Source organism: Geotrypetes seraphini, chromosome 1 (assembly GCF_902459505.1).
Source record: "Geotrypetes seraphini chromosome 1, aGeoSer1.1, whole genome shotgun sequence".
Classification (NCBI taxonomy): Eukaryota; Metazoa; Chordata; class Amphibia; order Gymnophiona; family Dermophiidae; genus Geotrypetes; species Geotrypetes seraphini.
The window spans coordinates 484,190,810-484,215,645 of NC_047084.1; the positions used below are offsets into that span (position 1 = coordinate 484,190,810).

At 41.7% G+C, this 24,836-nt stretch overlaps 1 protein-coding gene across 4 annotated transcripts in view; it reads left to right on the top strand.

Annotated features, from left to right (window-relative positions):
• Positions 1 to 16,609, top strand: part of UHRF2 (ubiquitin like with PHD and ring finger domains 2) — a 296,656-nt gene extending 280,047 nt beyond the window's left edge. The window contains exons 14-16 of one of the 4 annotated variants that reach the window (XM_033925813.1): positions 4,012 to 4,172; positions 12,865 to 12,963; positions 15,564 to 16,609. In XM_033925813.1, the coding sequence (XP_033781704.1) occupies positions 4,012 to 4,172; positions 12,865 to 12,963; positions 15,564 to 15,710 (407 nt within the window). In that variant the 3' untranslated portion in view covers positions 15,711 to 16,609. The other 3 variants (XM_033925806.1, XM_033925831.1, XM_033925824.1) reach the window with 3 other exon arrangements.
• The last annotated feature ends 8,227 nt before the right edge of the window (positions 16,610 to 24,836 follow it).

Below are 24,836 nucleotides of genomic sequence, written 5' to 3' on the forward strand. Positions count from 1 at the left end.
GTTTAAGTGGTAGATGAAATTTAATGTGGACAAATGCAAAGTGATGCACATTGGGAAGAATAACCTGAATCACAGTTACCGGATGCTAGGGTCCACCTTGGGGATTAGTGCCCAAGAAAAGGATCTGGGTATCATCGTAGACAATACGATGAAACCTTCCGCATAATGTGCGGCTGCGGCCAAAAAACCAAACAGGATGCTAGGAATTATTATAAAAGGGATGGTTAACAAGACTAAGAATGTTATAATGCCCCTGTATTGCTCCATGGTGCGACCTCATCTGGAGTATTGCATTCAATTCTGGTCTCCTTATCTCAAGAAAGATAAAGTGGCGCTAGAAAAGGTTCAAAGGAGAGTGACCAAGATGGTAAAGGGGATGGAACTCCTCTTGTATGAGGAAAGACTAAACGGTTAGTGCTCTTCAGCTTGGAAAGAGATGGCTGAGAGAAGATATGATTGAAGTCTACAAAATCCTGAGTGGAGTAGAACGTGTACAAGTGGATTGATTTTTCACTCCATCAAAAATTACAAAGACTAGGGGGACACTCGATGAAGTTACAGGGAAATACTTATAAATCCAATAGGAGGAAATTTTTTTTCGCTCAGTGAATAGTTAAGCTCTGGAATGCGTTGCCAGAGGATGTGGTAAGAGCGGATAGCGTAGCTGGTTTTAAGGAAGGTTTGGATAAGTACCTGGAGGAAAAGTCCATAGTTATTGAGAAAGACATGGTGGAAGCCACTGCTTGCCCTGTATCGATAGAATGGAATATTGCTACTCCTTGAGTTTTGGCCAGGTACTAGTGACTTGGATTGGCCACCTTGAGAATGGGCTACTGGGCTTGATAGACCATTGGTCTGATCCAGTAAGGTGCATGCACAGTTGAAATGGTGTGATCACTGCCGCCGTTATTTGTGCTTCCGTGGCCATGTTCCATTTGCGGTGCGTGCGCGGTGGTGGAGCTTGTGGCGGTTTGATTTGCGGTGCGTAAGAGGAGCCTGCGGCACCAGTTTTCCCCATTACCGACATCGCTTCCAGCCTAGGGCAGGGAGGGAGGCTTTAACTCGCTGCTCCTGCATTGCTTCGGGCCTTCCTTGCTGCCAGGTCCTGCTGCCTTCGCACAAAAAGAAAGTAGGTGGGAACTGGCAGCGACGAAGGACTGAAGCAAGCAGGAGCAGCGAGTTGTGAATGCTGCGCTGCCCACGGCTGTGTGAGACCCGGGAGAGGAGGGGGGATGAGAAACGCTACTGAAGTCTGTTTGAGACCGCAGGGGGAATGCTGCAGCAGCAACCTTTTGGGGAAACAGAGGGAAAGACTGAGAACGAAAACCATGGAAGAGGGGGGGAGGGCTACTGCAGGACAGGGGGAGCAGGCAAGGGGTGCTGGTGAACAGGGGGAGGTAAAAGGAAGGGAGAAAAGGCCTACTACAGGACAGGGGTAGCAGGGAAAGGGTGCTGCTGGATATGGAGAAGTAAAAGGAAGATAGAAGAGCTACTGCTGGACAGGGGAAGCAGGGACGGGGTGCTGTTGTACAGGGGAGAGGTAAAATGAAAGGAGAAGGGCTACTGTAGGACAGGGAGAACGGAATGGGTGCTGCTAGATGGGGGAGGTAAAAGGAAGAGAGAAGGACTACTGCAGGACAGGGGGAGCAGGCAAGGGGTGCTGATGCACAGGGAAGAATGGGAGGGAAATGCTGCTGCACAGGGAAGTGGGGGGGGGGGGGAAAGAGGGCCAGGGAGCAAACTTGCTATGCTTTGGGGGATGGGTGTGCTGGGGGGCAGGCAGCAATCTGTTTGCTCTGGGGGGGGAGACAGAAAGAAAGGCAGGCAGGCATGGCGCCACAGAGAGAGACAGAAAGGCAGGCAATGCACGAGAACGAAAGACAGATGCATACAGAAAGGCAGCGGGCAGGGGGAGAGACAGACAGAAAACAAGAAAGAAAAACAGGCAGACAGGGGGCCAGGGAGAGAGACAAACAGAAAGAATGACAGACAGACAGACAGGGGGCCAGAGAGATAGACAGACATACATCGGCCAAGGAGAGAGAGACAAAGAAAAAAAGACAAACAGCAGCCAAGGAGAGAGAGAGAGAAAGAAAAAAAGACAGACAGACAGCGGCCAAGGAGAGAGAGACAAAGAAAAAAAAAACAGACAGCGGCCAAGGAGAGAGACACAAAAAAAAACCAGCGGCCAAAGAGAGAGAGAGAGTAAGAAAAAAGAAAGCCAGACAGCCAGCGACCAAGGAGAGAGAAAGATAAAGAAAAAAAGACAGACAGATAGACAGCTCACATGGTAAGTTTTCATTAAATTTTGTGATCTGTTAAGTCTACACATCTATTCTAGCACCTGTTTATCTAACGGGCTTAAACACTAGTGTTCTTTTAAACCTGTCCTTAATATCTTGTGCAAAACAGTGTCAAACATTGCACTATGAAATATAAATACAGTAGACAAAATTCAGTGTAGCTTAATGGTTAGGGCAGTGACCTGAGATCCTGGGAAACTGGGTTTTATTCCTATTGCAGCTACTTGTGACCCTGAGCAAGTCATTTAACCCTCTATTGCCTGTATTTAATATATAACCCTCTTTGATTGAAACCACAGAAAGGCAGTATATCAAGCCCTTTCCCCTAATTCTCTGATCTTACTAACAAAAATCATGTTTATTTTTTTTCCTTTTTTGGCTATTTTGCAACTTATTTTTCTGTCAGGGTTTTTTTTGGTGGGGAGTTGTTTTTTTGTTCCCATTATTTTTACTTTTCTTCAACCTTCCCTTGATATCTCCTTTTAAGTATTTCCTCCTAAACTCTACTTCTCCTGTCTCTAGTCACTTGCCGCTGTTAGCTGTCTCCACTACAACAACTTGTCTTTGCTGCCCACTATGGTAGCCACTACAGAGCCTTCTTCCTGACCTAATCTTCATCAGCATCTATTGTATTACCAGACATAGAATTTTAGGCTCCCAGAATTTTTTCCAGCTCTGACCTTTGGGTATGTAGCCTTCTAATTTTGTCACTACGAATCTCTAGCACTAAATACAGGTTAATTTTCATTCACGTCTAAGAACACACAGGATAACACCAATGTCCTAATCATAGATGCTGTATTAAATTTAATTCTGGCTGCTGGGGAGCTGAACATTGAGATAGACAGTAGCCTTTAGTTTTGCTACAAAACTCAAAACAAAGATGCCATAGAGTTTTCTTCTTGTAACCCAACAACAATGGCAAAGCAAATGAATGACTGATATCGTCCTAGTTTGCAAAGACATCATATGTTTGGAGAGGGTGAACACACATCTTCAAATGTTTTAAAGGTAAAAAAAGGAGGAGTTATATAAAAATATCAAATAAAAATATTACTGTTCTTTCTTTGTCTTCTCTGCGCTCAGAGAGCTTGGGTCAAGCTGCTTTACGATTGGACCCTTTTCTGGGTCAAAGAATAGCTCAGAGAATGGAGAAGACTAAACACGTATGTTAAGTTTTTTTGTGAAATTTTATTTGCTCTTAAATGAGATAATTAGTGCTGGCAGCAGGGTGAAGTGCACATGGTAAAAGATATTCCAGTCATTTTTTTGAAACACATGCATATTCATGAAATAGGCTATAGCCAGGGGTACTAGTTCAAGCCTTTTATACAGCCACGGTTGGGGGAGGTATATTCTTTTCTATAGTGTTGGCCAAACACATGGACCAGTTCAAGTATTTCCAGTAAATACTGCCCCCCTGATCTTCGTAATTCTGTAAACTATTTGAACTGGTCTAAATAGAAATATTTGGCAAAACCAATATGGCAAACTTTTATCCCCTGTTGACTACAGTATAAACATATTTCTGCATCATTATGGGGAAAGGTTGCTGGACAGATTTCACAATGTACTTTATGCTTGCAGATTATTTGATCTAATTTGTCCATTAGGTCTTAGATGCTATATTAATTTGAGAGGTACTTCCATTTCTGTTTCTTTCCTTCCATTTATGTAAAACCATCTTTATGACACTGTATTGCAGTAGACAGTGAAGAGCCTAGAGCACCACCTAAAATCTTGAAAATGACAGATGATGGCAAAGGAGAAGCTTTCCAGTTAACACCACAACAACAGTGGCTGATTAGAGAAGACTGTCTCAACCAGAAACTATGGGAAGAAGTACTTGCCTCTATTAAAGAAGGACCAGTATGTTCAGACTTCTTTTGTATTTTTCTGTTCAGATGTATTGCAGTTTGCAAATGTTTCATGTTTATAGTATATCAAGATGTTATTGAAGACGGAGGCTAACCGAATCTATGTTGCCTCGGGTCCTGTAATCAATTGGATTCCAGAAACTTCACTATTCTCTGTTTTAAAAGTGTTTCCATTAATTTACTTATCATAGAAGTTAGACTTATAGGCCTGTAGTTCCCTACTTCTTCTTTAAAACACTTTTGTGGGGAGGGACCACATCCACCCTTCTCCAGTCTTCTCCAGTCTTCTGGTAGCACTCTGGGAGCCGCCATAACTTCCCTAAGCTCTTTCAGATCCTAAGATGTACACCATCCAGCTGTGCCATTTTTTTTCACCTTTAGTTTAGCTAGCTCCTCATGAACACAATCCTCTGAAAATCGATCAGGGTCTACAACATCTCCACCCCTATTTGCTTGTCTCTTCTGCAGTTCCGCTTCTAGCACTTCAGCTGCTTGGCTAAGATAAGCTACCTTTGTATATTGAATAAACTGTTGCACTTAGTGTTTGGGGCATGATAGCTGGTAGCCAGTAGCCATAGCCAGGCTCTTATAGGAAATTGCATTTGAACTGAGAGACTATTGTGCTTCCCCTGAGCCTGTAAAGTAACAGGCTTAGGTTAGTAATTAATAAAGACTTTGTTGCATCTTTGAAGTGTGTCAGACTGGATGTGCATAGGTTTAACTTTCAATGTCCGCTCAGGCTCTTATATAGCCCTAAAGTGACAGACTAGGTAAGGAAGTGATTGAGTGCAAGATGATAGAGAGTAATGGTCCATGGAGATCACTCTAAGGAAAGGGATGTTACCAGTGGTGTGACCCAAGGTTCAGTTCTTGGGCCTGTTCTTTTTAATCTTTTTGTAAGCGATATTTCTGTCTGGTAAGATTTGCTTTTTTGCGAATGATACCAAAATCTGCAATAGAGTAAATACTCCTGATGGTGTGGATAACATGAAGAGTGACCGAGGGAAGCTTGAAGAATAGTCTGAAATTTGGCAGCTAAAATTTAATGATTAGAAATGCAAGGTCATAAATTTGGGTTGCAAAACCCCAAGGGAGTGGTACAGTTTAGGAGGTGAAAAAGTTTTGTGCATGAAAGGGGAGCGGGGCTTGGGTGTGATAGTATTTGATGATCTTAAGGTTGCCAAACAGGTTGAAAAGGCAATGGCGAAAACTAGAAGGATTCTAGATTGCATAGGCAGAGGAATGGCCAGTAAGAAAAAGGCGAGTGAGAGGCGATTTTACCCTGCATTTTACTGTGGACAGGAAGAGAAGGAAATCCTGATTGGGATGTGGAGCCCTGAGCCAACATATGATGTCATCAGGATTGTCCTTCCTGCCCTTTCAAACTAAGTCCTGCCATGGTATGTGGCCCACTGACGCATGTCCAAAGGGGCATGCCCCTTTAGAGCCATCTGAGAGAACTTTTGAAGATCTGCCTCTTGTCTGAATATCAGATACTGAATTTATTTCTGCATTCTTTCAATATGAGCAAGAGAAAAGAGGTAGCTAAGTCCACACCTCAGCTTAAAGAAAAGATTCAAAAGCCGATGGATAAGTTTTCAATTGCTAGCAGCACAGAGGAATCTATGAGTAAAAGTTTGAATTCAGCTGTGGAGGTTATTAGTTTTGAGTTATTAGTTAAATCCAGATTCCCAGCCACTGCCTAAACCACCTTCAGATTCACCTTCATCTACTTCTAGCTCAGTTTGAATCTGATATATCCCCCTTAGGAGGCGCTATCTCAGAAGTTGTTCTTTTGGACTCCTCTTTAAAAAGCTCTGTGTTTGTTGAGTGATCCCCTAAAACCTCTTTAAAACCTGTTTCTTTTCGTGGATGTATGAGGGCTGCTAGTATTTCAATAGTACCTCATAGAGAAGTCTCAAATGCTGAAATTTGGTGGCTAGTTTCTAAGATGGAAGGAACTTTATCTGCTTGCCTGTCACAACTATATACTTTTTCTGATGAAGCAGCTGTTAAAAGTATCAAAATTGAATTCTGAAATCAACCAATATAGTGGACAATTGAATAAGTATTCTGAGAAAATAAGATAATTAGAGGAAGTAAATGCTTTACTAGTGAAAGGGAACAATTTACTGGAAGTTAAATTAAAGAAAATGGAGAAACCAGATGAGGGCTAATAATTTACACTTTCTGAATTTTCCTTACAATAATATGATTTCTCGATTCCAGATGTTGAAACAGTATATGGTCGAGATTCTGTCTCTTGACTCCTCATCCCTCCCGATTATAGCTAAAGCTTTTTATATTCCTTCATCAGTTAAAAATATTTCTGGGGGACGGATCAAGGAGGCTCTGGAGGTAGATCTGACCATGATGGTGGAAGTGTCTATTCAGGAAACTACTCTGAGAGCAACCTTAATGGTTACTTTCAGAAGTAGTGAGGATAGGAATAAGGTGTTAATAAATTTCTTCTGGAAGAGGTCAGCCCATTTTCATGATTCACCAATTAATGTTTTTCCTGGTGTATCCCGTAGGATGCAGTTGATCTGTCGGGATTTTCTTAAACTAAGGCCTAGAACTTTGTCCCTAGACATGACCATCTTCTTGAACTTTCCTAGATTGTCATTTAAATTTTCAAGGGAAGGATTATACTTTTCTTGATTCTTTACAACTAGAGAAGCTAATATTTTATCAGGAAGTCAAGAGGGTTAATTTATTATCACCTGAGAATTGAATTGGTTGGAAGAGAGACAATATCCTTTGTGGACAGGGTTAATGGTGGACATTTGTCCTGGATTTCATTTGTTTTATTATTAATTGAGTGTTGGAAGCTACTCTCTCCTTCCCTTTTTTTCTTCTTATTGCTGTAGATTGGATGGAAGTAATTTCTTATCTAACTTTGGCCTGGATTTTCTTTAGGGCCCTAATATCAGCAACCACCTAAAAAGTGGCCGCCATTTGTTTTATTATTAATTGAGTGTTGGAAGCTACTCTCTCCTTCCCTTTTTTTCTTCTTATTGCTGTAGATTGGATGGAAGTAATTTCTTATCTAACTTTGGCCTGGATTTTCTTTAGGGCCCTAATATCAGCAACCACCTAAAAAGTGGCCGCCAATCGTGTGCCAATCACACAGCAGTGCCCTTTAGAGAATGGCTCCTCCGCAAAAGATAGGTGCCAGAAATGTAGGCCAGAATTTTCTTGCCCTACATTTCTGGTGTCTGCTATGAATCGCACCTACATAGGCGCTTTACGGCACCTAACACCACTTCTGGTGCTAGCCATGCCCATAGTGGCGTTAAGTGCCATAAAGTGCCTATGTAGGTATGATGTTGGGACCTTTTATTTAGGCACTGGTAGGCGCTTTATTTTTTACCGTTTTTTGCTTGTTTTTAAACAGTATTTCTCAATTAATGTAGGTGGCAGTAGGGTGTCTACTGATGCCTAAGTTTCAGCGCTGTTTATAGTATGTCCCCCTATGAGCTTAAGTATAATTTGGTTCTGGATATCATCCAACTTAATTTTAAGTCTTGATTGCATTTGGTATATTAAAAGTGAAAGAAAGAAAAAGGAGGTATTGATGTCCCTGTATAAGACTGGTGAGACCTCATTTAGAATACTGTGTACAGTTCTGGAGACTGCACCTTCAAAAAGATATAAATAGGATGGAGTCAAATCAGAGGAAGGATACTAAAATGGTCGGTGGTCTGTGTCATAAGGTATACAGGAACAGACTCAAAGATTTCAATATGTATACTTTGGAAGAAAGGCAAGAGAGGGGAGATATGATAGAGATGTTTAAATACCTAAGTGGTATAAATATACATGAGGCGAATCCTTCAATTGAAAGGATATTCGAAAGTGAGAGAGCATGGGATGAAATTGAGGTTCAAGAGTAATCTAAGGAAATTTTTTTAAGAAAGGGTGGTAGATGCTTTGTATAGTCTTCCGGTAGAGATGGTGGAGACAAAGACTATGTTTGAATTCAAAAAAGTGTGGGACAGGCACATGACATCTCTTAAGGAGAGGAGGAGATAGTGGATGCTGCAGATGGACAGATTGGATGAGCCATTTGGCTTTTATTTGTCGTCATGTTTCTATGACCTGTGACAGAGGAATTGATTTGTTCTTGTAGTATATACAAACTTATAAAGAAATGGAGCCAGAAACTACTTTTCCTCCCATTCTCGTTGTTACTTTATGCTTTCTCTAGTTCAGCCATCTTACAGTAAACTTCCTTATTTCAAACCATAAAGCAAACTCTCACAGCAACAGATTCAGTCCATATACCATAGCCAAAATTTCATTTATACCGGCTAAAAGGTTTAAACGAGGACCTAAGGGATATCAGACAGCCCTCCAAACAACATAGTTTGGATGGGTAAATTCCTCATTTGTCCCAAGGTACCTCCACCACCATTTTATATATATCTTTTTCTTATGCTTAGCTTCTTATGTATATATTTTTCTTATTTTTAATCTTATAACTTGTTTTTCTTAAGCATATTAGATGTACTTAGCTTTTTTTGCTAGCATTCAGCTGCAAACTATTTCCCCGAACGCCAACGCGTTTCGAGATCTTTGTCAAGGCGACAAGGGGAACTAGAAGCAAAAAAGAACAAAAACATGATTAAAAAACTAAGCAAGAGTCAGGGAAAAAATTCCAAAATACTGACCCAAAAGTATAGTTCTATCTAAAGTCTTACCTTAATGTTAACAAAGAACAGCATACCGTCTACCCGTATCCAAAAGTAGTAACTGACTGAATCTGAGGCTTTAAATAATCCCACCCCTGTGACATCATATCCTGGAACAAAAAGCTGACACTACCTAAATTTCTTTTAAAGGGAACTGACACTTCCTATAAATCTGCTTGGGCAAGCCAATCCGAGGTTTCATTCAAACCATTAGGGGACATGGAGTTAAGTTTAAACATCCAACGGAGCTCACAACGGTTAAGTCTCCTGATCGTATTACCACCCTCCCACCCAACTACAATACGCTCCAACACCCTCCATTTCAGATCTTTTAAAGTGTGCCCACAATTAGTCCAATGACGGACTAAAGGAGATGATTCATTTTGAGTGTGGACACGAGATTTATGCTCCGTTAAACGGACACGAATCGGGCGAGTTGTACGTCCAACATATAACATGGGACAAGGACATTGAATTACATAAATGACATTATCCGAAGTGCAGGAGGTATTATGAGTTGCAACAAACACTTCACCCGTAGTGGGGTGAGTCCACCTCTCACCTGGTAAGGTGTACACACACCATTGACATTGACCACAAGGGTGATGACTACCCACCCTCGGGGGAGTGTGATCCTGCAATTTATTGTGATTTAAATATTCCCCAATATTTCTCCTACGCCTGTATGAGCACAACGGTTGATCATCCAGGATAGGAATAGCCAATTTAGGGATATGCCAATATTTTTTAATGATGTAAGAAATGTGGTGGGAGAGAGTGGAGTAATCTTGAACAAAAGCCACCGTCTCTGCCAGATCAGTGTCATACACTTTATCCTGGAGTAACCATTCCCTATGGGCATATTTTGCTCTCTTATAAGCACTTTTGACTACCTCATAGGGATACCCACGTTGGTAAAAACGGTTTTTCATTATTTTGGCTTGAGCCCGAAAATCATCAGTGGAAGCGCAAATTCTTCTCAGCCTAAGAAATTGGCTGATCGGCAAACTTCTCTTCAAGCCTTCAGGGTGAAAGCTATGAAAGCGCAAAAAACTATTGCGATCCGTACTCTTTCTGTACAGCGTTGTAGATAACCTGGTAGGTCCTTTTTGAACTAAAATGTCCAGGAAGGGAATCTCCTTATGTTGTATGGTAACAGTGAATTTTATGTTGTTATCCAGAGCATTCAATAAGTCAACAAAATGGACTAATTCTTCCTCCGTCGAGGTCCATATACAGAAAATATCGTCTAAGAACCTCTTCCAGATTTTCATATGCTTGAACTCAGGCAATTGATATATCAAACGCTCTTCCAGATCCGCCATAAATAAAGCCTCGGCTATCATTGGACTTCCTTATGGAAATGGCGACTTTGGTTCTCACCAGGAGTTATTTTTGGTTCCATCATGAATTTTATCTCCAGAAGCACGGAATAGCGATGGGAGCGTCTTTAGCTCCCTCTTTGGCGGCTTTATTTATGGCGGATCTGGAAGAGCGTTTGATATATCAATTGCCTGAGTTCAAGCATATGAAAATCTGGAAGAGGTTCTTAGACGATATTTTCTGTATATGGACCTCGACGGAGGAAGAATTAGTCCATTTTGTTGACTTATTATAAAGTGTATGACACTGATCTGGCAGAGACGGTGGCTTTTGTTCAAGATTACTCCACTCTCTCCCACCACATTTCTTACATCATTAAAAAATATTGGCATATCCCTAAATTGGCTATTCCTACCCTGGATGATCAACCGTTGTGCTCATAAAGGCGTAGGAGAAATATTGGGGAATATTTAAATCACAATAAATTGCAGGATCACACTCCCCCGAGGGTGGGTAGTCATCACCCTTGTGGTCAATGTCAATGGTGTGTGTACACCTTACCAGGTGAGAGGTGGACTCACCCCACTACGGGTGAAGTGTTTGTTGCAACTCATAATACCTCCTGCACTTCGGATAATGTCATTTATGTAATTCAATGTCCTTGTCCCATGTTATATGTTGGACGTACAACTCGCCCGATTCGTGTCCGTTTAACGGAGCATAAATCTCGTGTCCACACTCAAAATGAATCATCTCCTTTAGTCCGTCATTGGACTAATTGTGGGCACACTTTAAAAGATCTGAAATGGAGGGTGTTGGAGCGTATTGTAGTTGGGTGGGAGGGTGGTAATATGATCAGGAGACTTAACCGTTATGAGCTCCGTTGGATGTTTAAACTTAACTCCATGTCCCCTAATGGTTTGAATGAAACCTCGGATTGGCTTGCCCAAGCAGATTTATAGGAAGTGTCAGTTCCCTTTAAAAGAAATTTAGGTAGTGTCAGCTTTTTGTTCCAGGATATGATGTCACAGGGGTGGGATTATTTAAAGCCTCAGATTCAGTCAGTTACTACTTTTGGATACGGGTAGACGGTATGCTGTTCTTTGTTAACATTAAGGTAAGACTTTAGATAGAACTATACTTTTGGGTCAGTATTTTGGAATTTTTTCCCTGACTCTTGCTTAGTTTTTTAATCATGTTTTTGTTCTTTTTTGCTTCTAGTTCCCCTTGTCGCCTTGACAAAGATCTCGAAACGCGTTGGCGTTCGGGGAAATAGTTTGCAGCTGAATGCTAGCAAAAAAAGCTAAGTACATCTAATATGCTTAAAAAAAACAAGTTATAAGATTAAAAATAAGAAAAATATATACATAAGAAGCTAAGCATAAGAAAAAGATATATATAAAATGGTGGTGGAGGTACCTTGGGAGAAATGAGGAATTTACCCATCCAAACTATGTTGTTTGGAGGGCTGTCTGATATCCCTTAGGTCCTCGTTTAAACCTTTTAGCCGGTATAAATGAAATTTTGGCTATGGTATATGGACTGAATCTGTTGCTGTGAGAGTTTTCTCTAGTTCAGGTCAGTAACCACTTTTTCCAAATATAGTGACGATGAATGATCACATGCTATCATGCATTGCTTTCTCCCCTCTCCCCCTTCCCAGACCACTGCTCCATTAAAAGTAATAGACAAGGTACAAGTGGAGATGGAACCGTGCACATTAACCAGAAATAAACTTAAATGAATAAATATTTATTAAAAAGTTAAAACAGTCTCTATTATATATTCAGTTTTTGTATACTTTTTTTTTATAAATTCTTTTTACTCTGGCTCATTGTTTTGCAAGTTTTACTTTTCAATTTTGGTTATTTAATCTATTGTATTGCTGACAATTGATATTATTGATGTTTAGCCTTTAGATGTCTCTTGCACCCTGAGGCAGGCTTTCATGCCGAAATACAGACTGTTTCGGGTCAACAGCACAAATTGAATATATGATAGAGACTGTTTTAACTTTTTAATAAATATTTATTCATTTAAGTTTATCTCTGATTGATGTTTACGGTTCTATCCCCACTTGTACCTTGTGTAATTTTAAGTAACTTCAGCAAAGACAATCCTGGGAATATGGATAAGTTGGTATTTTCAAGCATATTTTTAGAAAACTCATCTATATACATGTAGATTTACACAAAAACATGTGCTTGCAAAAAGAGATGTACTTTCCTCAGTAATTTTCAAAGTAGAAACACGTGTGCTTTTGTTTTAGAAATTTGCCAAAGCGTACAAAAGGAAAAGTTTGCATATACATTTTACTCTTTACATCTTTTCCCTGCTTAACTGCAGTTGCACTGTGAAGTGTAGACCAGATGCAGTATATGAAAATATTATGTTTCTGTGTTGCTCATGAATAGAAAAATTGTTAAGAAAAAAAGGAAAAACTAATTTTGTTGACGCAAAAAGCATCCAAATAGCTAGGTAGAAAGACGGTTACAAGCTATGAGACTAGGGTCTTTTTCTAAGAAGTTGTATTTATGTAATACTTAAAACATACATCTTTAAATATTTACCAAACTCCAAAGTCTCCTAAAGGAAAGGTTAATCTATTCTGCTTTTGGCCTCTTAAGCTTCAAATAGTAAACTTTTTTTCCCTTTAATTTACATCAGAAATTTCTGAAGAAAGTAGAACAATCCTTTATGTGCGTCTGCTGCCAGGAGTTGGTTTACCAGCCTGTGACGACAGAGTGTCTGCATAATGTGTGCAAAGTAAGTAGAAATTTTCAGGTTTTGTTAACTGAAAATTTTCTTATTGCTTTGAAGTTGGGGTGGGTTGGTTATAGTTTTGATTATACATATAAACAGCCCCTCCCCCCCCCAATCCTTCTACAGTTACACAGGACAGGCCCCAAAATGTAGCTCTTCCTTCAAATGTTCTTATGGAAGTGCTATAGAGAATAGAGGACCTGAGCAGCAGCTGCTCTCTTGCTTGAAGGGGGTAGGATGAAGGGTGGCAATCCTGGCAGCTCAGGATCCATCCTTCCTTATGCATCTGGCCAGATTGAGACACTTACCACTACATGGTTCAGAGCAGGACAATCCAGCCTAGAAGCAGAAGGAGAGATTACTTGAGATGGCTGCCTCCTCCTGTGGTCAGGAAGATCAGTGAGAGATAGAGGAACAAAGAATAATGAAAGAAGAAAGGGGATGGGGCAGCAAGGGATATCTACTGTAGCGGCATTTCATTTTTGAAAAGGCGACTACAATAAAATGAGGAAAATGGTTAAAAAGAAGCTAAAAGGATTGGTGGTAAAGGTTAAGACTGTAAACTAGGTGTGGATGTTATTTAAAAATACCATCGTGGAAGCCCAGACCGGATGTATTCCATGTACCACTTTGTACTTGCTCACATTAAACCTCATCTGCGATTTAACAACTTTGTGTCATCAGCAAATTTAATTATCTCACTAGTTATTTCCATCTCTAGATCATTAATAAATATGTTAAAAAGCAACGGACCCAGCACAGATCCTTGGAGAATCCCACTATTTACCCTTCTCCATTTAGAATATTGACCATTTAAACCTACTCTCTGTATTCTGTCTTTCAACCAGTTCTTACTCCATAATAGGACATCATCCGACAGGTTGAAATCACCCAATAACAGTATCTGCCCTTTCTTTCCCAACTTTTGGATATCTTCAACAAGATTTTTATCAATATGCTGTAATTGAGTTGGAGGTCTATAGACAACACTCATGTAGATGTTCAAGCTGGACTTCAGTTTTGACTGTTTTGATTTTATTTTCACTTCTTTTTAGTTTATGATATATTTTTTAATCTCACTTATTGTTTTACCACTTATTTTGTTTTATTTTATCATTCAAATTTCATTTAAATTTCCCCAGAATTCTATTGCTTCAACGGTTCTCCCTCTGCATCTATTCTTATCTCCCCTCTTTTTAACCTTTCAAATTCCTTTAGATCATTGTAATCTTATTAGTATGTTTATTTTCTTATTTTTCTCCTCTATCTCTATTTTCTTTCTTTATTACTCTTCTAATTGTCATTTTTCCTGGTACTTTAGTTAGATTGTGAACCTTCGGGACAGTAAGAGAATTTCTAAGTACCTATCTTACTTATAATTTTAATGCACCAATATATTCATTGTAACCCGTTCTGGGCTCTTTTGGAAGGACGGGCTAAAAAATCAAATAAATAAATAGAAGTTCCATCTTCTCTTTTCAAACCGATCCACTTGCTTCTTCCTTTGCCTAGGCCCCCTGCATTTCAGTCGCTTGGATATTGGTCTTTATATAGAGAGCAGCTACTCCGCCTTTTCAACTTTCTCTCCTTCCTAAAAAGATTATAGCCTGGTATGTTTATGTCTCATCCACAGTAATCACTGAACCATGTCTCTATGATAGCAACAATATCCAAGTGTGCCTCTAACATAAGGGCTTGCAGATCCTGCGAGAGAATGGAAATAAGGGAGAGCAATTGAGGGCATTATCAAAGGAGCTGTAGGGGTGAATTGGAAGATCAAAAAGGAGTGTGGAGAGAGAGTGGGGGAATTGAAGGGGCTGGAGTGTGAGTAAGAGATAGTGTAGAGAGGGTAGATGTGAGTAAATTCTCTTTCCTATGCTGATCCTGGATCCCACTTTCTTCTACCATTTTTATAAAGCAGTTTGTCTAGGAAATATAGGGAAGTAAAGATTGCTCACAAGTAGTTTAGAAAATTAGGAAATGTCATATACCATGTTAGAGAATCAAAACATGGTAGCCCATAATGTTGTCATAATAAATGTGGAATATTCCCCATGTTAGTATAAACATACATGCTGAAGCTGCTATGTAGGCCAAATCAATTTGATCAAACTTATCTAGTCCAGATTTGAATAAACCTGTACTGCCTGTGAGAGATCAAGTTTAAGTGAACACCTTCCCTTATCCAAACTAGAAACATGGTAGTCCTTTAGAATCTATTGAGAAATTACTCTGCTGGCCTTCAACATCTCAAACGTATCAGCACTGCAGTACAGCAATAGTAAGTTTCATTGGCTTAGCAATTAAACATATTTCAAGTTTCCAGCAAAATGCTGCAGAAAGATCAAAGGCTTTCTGCTTACTATCATATTCTTATCCACATAAAAGTTATTTGGAGCATAAAATATTTGGAATTGAAGTTTTTTTGGGAGGGGTTTTCAGTGATAGTGGCTGGGCAGAGCAGTGAATGGATTTCCACTCTTAGATCTTCCTAATAAATACTTGAACTACTGATATAGTTGTCTGGAGTATATTGGAGGATGAGTTTAAACAGGAAAAATTAAAATAATAACGTTTTAAACCATTTTTTTAATGTTTGATAGAGCTGCTTACAACGCTCCTTCCGTGCTGAAGTCTTCACCTGCCCTGCTTGCCGTTACGACCTTGGGAAGTCCTACACCATGGTACCCAATAAGATTCTGCAGACACTGCTGGATCAGTTCTTCCCTGGTTACAGCAAAGGACGATGATATGTTCAGCTCTGGAATTTTTTTTCCCCACTGACTTTTAGAGCATATACAAAATTTACAATGAAAAGTCAACAATGGACCAACAGGTGTGACAGGACTAAATAAATGTCACATTCTGAAGCAGCTAACCCTCTTCCCTGTGTGGTGAACTCCAATTTTCAGCTGTCTGATCATCAGAAGGTAGTTTTCTACCCATCAATAAGTACTGTTTTAACAAAATAAGTGACAAACAAATGCCTCAGCACTGGTTGATCAACTTAAGCTGATACATAAATGATGTTTAACTACCTCAGGACAGAGGAAAATCATTTTAAGGACTGAAAAAAAACAAAATTGGTCAATTGAAGTTAAGCAACACACTGCCTCTCATATTAGTTATGCCTGGTCCATGAGGTTTGATTTTATATAGAGAGAGCACTTAAAGTTTGATTGAAGAACAGCAGATTCTGTGGTGTGCATAATCTTGTGTATCCTTTCTATTATGCTGTTTTTTTTTTCTTTTCTTTTTGTTTTTTGCAAAAACAGGCTGATTTGTAGACTACCTTTGTGAGCTTCGTTGTGCTTTTTCTTGTATCTTATGCAAGTTGACTACTAATGACTAATGAGAACAATATGGATGCATTGTTCTACATTAGTGTGAGGTGATCTGTGTTTTTTGCACTTGAGATAAATCAAGACATTAGTTGTGTAAAAAACATTCATATAAAAATAAGCCACTTTTGTATTAGTTAAAACTATGCTTTTAGTAGGGTCTTGTATCAGTGATAATACATCTTATACAGCATTGCAAACTGGAGGCAGTTGTAGCTTGGAGAGGGACTGAAATCGCTTCATTTGGTGATTGAAATTTTATATACAGTATATTCCCCAAAATATACATTAAAATATTTTATGATTTAGAACCGTTCTTTATTTGTTGTCTTGGATAGTGCTAATTTGTTACTTAAGTAAGCTTAATTATTGTGGAGAAAAGTTAGTATGTAAAACAGTTGAAAATTACATTTCTATATAAAAAGATTAATATTGGTAACTAGATAGTATTCACAAAAACAAACCAAGCATTTCATGTGGGGGAAAAGTTACTTTGAAATGTGACCTGAAATCCCATCTATGAAAGCTCAGCAGGTAAAAGATTTTTTCTTCATATACCAGACCACCGCTTCTTTGCTAGCAGCAGTGCAGCCCTCAGTGCTGGATGTATCATGGAACTTACTATCCTGCAATAGCTCTCCAGTGAGAACCCAGTCATAAAGTAATGGAACTCAATTGGTTTTGTATTTCTTGATTTACATTTTTATTCAGAGTTCTAATATACAAAGATCCAGATGATTTAGAGATGTCATAATCATTGCAATCAAGTGTAATTCTTATACAAATCACTCCTTATTCCGGGACCAGTGGGTTGTTCATCCCTTGCCGCGAGGCACTGTAGGAAGCTTCAGATGATTGAAGTCTTAACTCCTCTCTCTGATAGCATACCCTGGAGCATGCCCTTTGGACACCAGTCTTGTCTTCCTACAAGCCAGCCTGTAGGAGCTTATTTTTTCTTCTCATGTTTCTTTTAGTAGTTTTCAGTATTTTCTTTTGCAGTTTTGCCCTCGCACTGTGGAGGTTCCATGCAGGTACATCCTTGCCGCGGGAGATTGCACTGTTGGAGAATGTCTGTATCTGGGGGATTGCCTGCTCTGCAATAAGCCCCCTGGACAGCCTGCAAGTCAGATCAAGGCTCTGGGATCAGGAGCTAACTCACCCCAGGTTCATCCGCTAGTGAGTGTAGTGCAGGCTGAGCAGTTCCATCGAGGCACGACCGGGATCGGCGCTGAACTGCGTGCCTCTACCAGGCATTTGATCAACGTATCCAAGGGTGGCGGAGGTCACCGGCAGTAGTGGTCAGGCCGGTGGGGCAGTCAGAAGACTTGAAATCCTGCTTTCCAGTTTCCTGAGGCTTTAGATCTCCCTAGATGCTGGTTTCATCATTGCCTGCAGCTTCTCTCATACAGCATATGGAACAGTGAATAATAGAGTGACAGCCTGTTTTGGGTGGTTTCCCTGCATGCCCTGCCCCTCCCCACCTCTAAAATTCCAAAATCACCTGGTTATTTTTAGGAATTCCTGTACCTTTCCCAGGTTATTTTAATGTAAAATTGGCATCCGCAGCAGCCATTTTTGATTTTTCCCGATTTGAATAAACCTATATTTTTCATAGTTAGGAGAGCATTTTTACTCTAAACTTCACAGATGGCTTCCCCAGGTCAGGATGGGATAGATTCATGCCTTGTTTGCGAAGGATAGCTTTCAAATGCGCAACCGTGAACCACGCACACTGCAACCTGCAAGGGGGGGCAAAATTTGCACAGATGCTGTGTCTTTTCCCTCGGGGGGGGGGGGGGGGCTTTGCTTGCGCCTTCTGCCCCAATTCCTGTGAAACTCACATCTGGGGGCCTTGGGGAGAGTGCTGGCGGCGTATCCACGAAAAGCAAGCGCAGTTCTGGTGAAAAGCCTCATACGTCTTCCAAGCACTCCGAGTCGCACAGGGCTGCTCTTGCCGAGGGAGACCTTTTCCCCCCGGATTTTGTGAATATGCTCTCTTAGGCATACTTGGTTAAGAAGTCCATGCCTGTTGTCACTCCACCGGCATCTGGACCGTCTGTGAGGATGACTATTCCGCTATACCCAGGTCTTTCAGTTTTTTCCCCAGTGGGGACCCCGGAGTGAAAAAGGGTGATGCATGCGATCGAGTCAGGCGTGCTCTCGATCCCTCTGCTTTTGCAGGGAATTTCCACAGTGTCCGCAGATGTGACGAATCTGGCGGAGCTCTGAAATCAGGATCCATGTGCATCCCAGGACCTGGCTGCCGATCCCACAGTGCGCAGGGTTTTTCAAACCTGCTCCTCTTGAGGATCTCATTACAGAATCTCTGCAGATATTAAAGCCGCAATCGGATCAGCCAGTCCAAGCGGAATGTCATTTCAAAAGTGCTAAATGCCTCCTTTCCTGATAACCCAGCGGTGGTTCGTATCCTGTCAGAGATTTGGGGATAACCCGGAGGGTCCTTTGAAATGTGTTTGGGCCATGGAGAGGCTTTAACCCATGGCGATCACTTTTACCAAGCGCTTTGCTTCTCTGAAGGTTGATTCTGCTGTGGCTCAGGTCACCAAATGTACTTCCCTCCCTACTGACGGAGGGGTGGTCCTGAAAGATTTCATCCTTAAACACCTGTTTGATTTGGCTGCGGCCAGTGTCAGCCTCATCCTTCATTGCTTGGGCATGCCACTCCAAACTATGCCATGACCCTGACACTGTAGTGCTGCGTGATTTTTCTCATCGGGGTGGATTATATGGCTGATGCATTATATGACATATTGAAAGTTTTTGCCAACCTGGGTGCTTATTCGGTGTCTGCCCGGAGGATTCTGTGGATCAGGCAGTGGTCAGACTCTTCCTCTAAGGCCTTCTGTTTGGCCAGGGTCTGGCGGGTCCTCTTAAAGATTTGTTCAATAAAGAGCAGATGTGTGGAGAAGAGCAGATGTGGTTCCTCTTCACAAAAGTAAAGCGGGAAACTACAGTCCAGTAAGCCTCACTTTAGTTATTGGAAAAATAATGGAAACGTTGCTAAAGGAAAAGAAAGAATAGTGAAATTCATAGAATCTAATGAATTACAAGATCCGAAGCAACATGGGTTTACTAAAGGTAAATTGTGCCAAATGAATCTGATTGAATTCTTTGACTGGGTGACCAGAGAATTGGGCCAAGGACGTGTGCTAGATGAAATTTACTTAGATTTCAACAAAGCCTTTGATATGGTTCTTCATAGGAGGCTCTTAACCTCCATGGGCTGAAGTTAAAGCTCAAAGTGGTGAACTGGATTAGAAGCTGCTTGACAGAGAGATGCCAGAAGGTGGTGGTAAATGGAATTCGCTTGGAGGAGGGAAAGATGAGTACTGGAGTGCCTCAGGGATTGGTGCTGGGACCAATTCTGGTCAGTATGTTTGTGAGCAATATTGCTGAAGGGTTAGAAGGTAAGGTTAGCATTTTTGTAGATGATAACCAAGATTTGTAACAGAGTGGACACCCCAAGGAGGAGTGGGAAACATGAAAAATGATCTACAAAAATTAGAAGAATAGTCTAACGTCTGACAACTAAAATTCAATGCAAAGAAGTGTAGATTGATGCATTTGGGAGGTAGAAATCCGAGGGAACTGGAGGTGAGAGATTGATAAGTACTCACAGAGGGATCTTGGGGTGATTGTGTCTCAGAATCTAAATGCATCTGAACAGTGTGATAAGGTGGAAGGATGCTAGGCTGTATAGAAAGAGAATAACCAGCAGAAGAGAGGTGTTGATGCCCCCTATATAGGTAATTGGTGAGGCCACACTTGGAGTATTGTGTTCAGTTTTGGAGGCCGTGTCTGGTGAAGGATATAAAAAGACTTGAAGCGGTCCAGAGGAAGGTGATGAACCAAAAGATGTATGAGAAGAGACTAGATTAGAAGACCTAAATATGTATACTCTGGAGGAGAGGAGGTACAGGGAAGATATGATACAGATGTTTAAATACTTGAAAGGTATTAATATAGAGCTAAATATTTTCCAGAGAAGAAAAAATTATAAAACTAGAGGCCATAATTTGAGGTTGAAGAGAGGAAGACTGAGGAGCAATGTTAGGAAATTCTTTTTCACGGAGAGGGTGGTAGATGCCTAGAATACCCTCCCAAGGGAAGTGGTGGAGAGAAAAATGGTGATGGAATTCAAAAAAGCATGGGATAAACGTAGAGGACTTCTAATTAGAAAATGAAGGATGTTAATTAAAGAACTAAGGCCAATATTGGACAGACCTGCACATTCTATGTTCCATATGTGGTAATTTGGTGTAGGATGGACTGGGTAGGTCATCAATGGGAACTCCACTAGCTTGGAACATGAGGATATTACTGGCCAGACTTTATGGTAGATGTCCTGCAAACAAGATGGTTGGATAGGTTGGAGTGGGCTTGGATGGCAACTTCAGCATTTGGAACCTAGACGATACCAGGTGGACTTTACAGTCTATGACCCAGAAATATCAAAGAGAAAAATTAATTTAATCATGTATTTTTTATGGGTATAACTAATGGGCAGACTGGATGGACTGTTCAGGTCTTTATCTGCCATTATTTACTCTGTTTCTGCATTTCTTTAGCGAGGGTAACTGCTCTCAATGAAAGTCTTTGTGCCTTTTCTGTGGGTCTTCAGGTTGGTGGCTCTCACACCTTATTGCTTATTGAAACATGTTATATCACACCAGCTGACTTGCAGAACTGCACAGTTATAAAATCTATTTTAAACAATTTGAAAAGAACTCCATAAAAAAAGGTCAGGACAGTACCTTTATACATTCAAAGGCCAGTCAGTCACAGTAAAAAAAATAAGTATGATGCCTAAGGTGAAAACTACAGACCTCAGAATGAGCCCATATCAGGTCATATCATTGGGTCCTCGAGGTATTTATGTGCTGGAGTTTATGGAGCCCCTTTTGCCATGTTTCTCTCTCTCTCTGCAGCTTGTGCACATTGAAGAGAAAGGTGGCAAACAGCCTGCCAAATATCATACAGCTGGTAGCAGTGGTGCCAGTTTCACCACAAAAGGAGGTCAGGGTGAAATTCACCACAAAAGGAAGTCAGGGTGAAATTCAATCTATTGTGTGGTGCCAAAGAAAGGGGCACATTTTGTTAGATCCTAGAATTCAAGGGCATGAATACTGCTCTGCAAGTTCTGAGGTGCCACATAGAAACCCTACATTACATCTGCAGTGAGGCAGGGTGGGTTTCTAACTGCTCTGAACCTTAGGGACATTTATTTGCATATTCCCATTCATCAAGTGAACAACAGGCTTCTGAGGTTCTGCATGCTTGGAAATCACTTCCATTTCAGGGTAGCCATGGTTTTCAGAACATTCTCCAAGGTAACGAGGCCTTTCTACACATGGAAGATGGCAAGAGTCCATCTTTGGACAACAGGTTGAGTCCAAGCAGTCAGTTTGCCTTGAGTCTCTGGGTGGATGGTCAGTTATGTGAAGAGTAGTCTTTTGCCTCCTAGACACTGGAATATTTGGGAGGAAATTCCAACATAGTTGTGAGAAAGGACTACCTGACAGAGGACCACTTGTGCAAGTTAGTTTCACAGGTGCAGATCTTTGTCTTTTAGTGGGCACTGAAGGCCTGGAACTATGTTCAGTTGCTGGGCTTACATGGTAATGGTATTAGAATTTGTGCCTTAGGTGGGCTTTCAAATGCAGCTGCTGCAGTGGTCCCTCCTATCAGATGGTATCTTTAGTTTCAGAAATACAGCATTGGACTCCTCTTCCACAGGAATGTGGGACTCCCTTCACTGGTGGACCTTATCCTCGGTATCTTCTCAAAGGGCTCTTCCTGGAGACTCAAAATCAGATGATCTTTATGATAGATGCCAGCCTGTGATTGGTGGGAGGCATACGCAAAGTGACACAGGTGATATTGTATCAGCAGGAAACATCTCAACCCATTATCAGGTTGGAAGCATAGGCAATGTGGACGGTACTTCTGGCCTTTAAGGAGATGCTCTTGAGCAATGCAAACACTGTGGCCTACATTAACAGAAAGGGTGGTACTAGAAGCTCCACAGTAGCAGAAGACAGTCATCCTGTTCAGTTGGGTGGAGGAACAGTTGTTAGTGGTGTTAGCAATCTACTGTAAAGAGCAGGTGTTCAAAATCTGCAAATTGACTTTCTTAGCAAAAATTACCTGGGCTCAAGAGAGTGGGAACTCATGGATCCAGCATTTTAATTTGTAGTGAAACAGTAGGGAGAGCCAGGCTTTAACCTGATAGCAACACAAAGGCTCCTAGAACCAGTTGCTAACGCCTGTTCTTTCAGGCAGTGACGGGTTTCCTTTTCACTGTAGAATCTCTGGCTTCTCTTTTCATTTTAGTACTCTGCTAGGCGGACCGGCCAAGCACAGCATCAGTAGTTGCCTGTATTACTCCAGTTACCCCTCTCTACTCTGTCAAGCAGTGCTCAGGTACACTGGGTACATTTTCTGTCTCTAGTGCCTCTCTAACCAGCTCTGCCTGGTTTATCTATAGTTCTTGAACTCTGGCTGTTGGCCAGCTCATCGAATGCAGGCATGGCTCCTTATGCTCATTTATCACCACTTCATCTCAGGACATGCTCATTCTATAGACCAGCTCCCTTCTGGAGGAAGAGAATGATGTTCCTTATGTGCTTGGCCATAGCTCATTCGACCTGGCCCCATTTAGGGCCAGTTCCTTTGGTACCGGTGACAGGGTGCTTCCTTCCTAGTTGCAGCAACTCCATTTCTGCTTCTGTTCCACTGCCGATTCTGGAGGACTAGTATCCTCCCTTTCACAACAGCTTCAGCTCAGCTTGCCATAGGGAGCCTTCAACCCATTCGGCAAAGGCCCTTTGCTGGATGTGCAATATAGCTGTAGTCCCCTGGCTGTATGTGTGCTATAGCCCCATCAGAAGCACTGCTCTACTTGCTAATCTTCCTTGACTGTCATTGGATGAGAGCTGTTGGTCCTTCGATAACTCTGGCAGTCCCACGTTCCCATTTCTGGATCTGGAGCTCAGCCTACACAAGTGCCACGGCTCTATCTTCAGCTGCCTTTGTGCCCTATTTAAATCTACAGTTGGGGAGCTGAGCCCCCACTGCATTTGGGCCATGGTTCATCGCCAGTTGGGGAGTGGAACTCAGGTGGCAATTGTATCATGATTCCATCTCCAGCTGGGGAACATACAATTCTGGCTGCATTTGAGTCATGATTCCTTCACCAGGAGGGGAATGCAGCTCCAGGTACATTGGTGCCACAGCTCTATCGCTGGAGAAGAAGTTCTGGCAGCATTTGGGCCACTCGCCACTGCTGCATGTGTACAGCAGCTGCACTGGCTGTATTCATTGCATGGTTCTGTTGCAGGATGTAGTACACAGCAGCTCTGATCATATTTGTGTCATGGTAACATCACTGGTGGTGGAGAGTAGCAGCTTTGCCTGCATTTCTGCCAATGCTCCATCTCTATTTGTACAGAGCAGCTTCATCTACAGGGTTGCATCAACTCCTGCTCTGGCACAGCTTCATCTGTGGCATTGCTTCATCCCTGGTTATACAAGGCCGCTTCAGCTTGCTGGCATTACTTTCATCTTCACATCAGCTCCGGCTACCTGTCTGCCACTGCTCCTTCTCTGGATGTCCAGCACAGCTTTGGCTGCCTGTTGAACACTGTTGTATTTCTGGATTTTCAGAGCAGCTTTGGCTACCTATCTGGCACTGCTCCACCTCAATGTGCAGTGTGGCTTCGGCTACATGTCTGGCACAGCATGCTCTCTGGAGATTCAGCAGTGCTGCCAATTTGGCACTTCTTCTCTGACCGAGAATGGCTGCCACTGCCCAAGTGCTGTGAATTCAGGGGGCTTCAGTAGTCTGTTTACTACTGCTGCCTCTGTTTCCATGGAGCGGCTTATTCTAACTCTATATATTGAGGGCCTTCGGCACACTGTCTGGCTCTGCCTCAGCTATGGGAGGCAGGAGCTTTGGCTTCCAGTCTAGTATGGATATATCTTAGGAAGCTTTGGCTACTGGTTGCCATAGCTCTTGTGCTGGACGGCAAGTGCTAATTCAGCTTTCCGGGTAGCCCTACACTTTCTCCTTTGGATTTTGGTTCCTCTCCAGGGCTCCTTCTCTGCTTCTGGCAAGGGACTCGCCCTGACTGTTCGGTTGCTGCTTGTTGGAGTGTGAAAACCACATCCATTTCATGGTGGCTTCAAGGCTGCTTGCCCAATGTTTCTCCATTGCCCTACGTGGCTTGTACCTCCTGGGCTTCTGGCTGGCCATGTCCAACTCAAGTGGCTTTGTCCCTTCCTGTTGCATGCGCTCCTAAATTGGTCTGCCTCTGCAGGGTACAGATCTAGCTTTAGTCTTTCCTGGAACTATGGAATCCCTCTCCTCTATACAGCTCTTAGCATCTTGCATGCCTTCTAGTCTGCTGGTTTGGTTCCGGTAGCTAGCCTTGCTGGGTTTTTGGTTTTTTTTTAGGGAGGAGGTGTCCAGTTGTATATCATTCAGTTCCAGATCCCACCCTACTAAGGACTGCT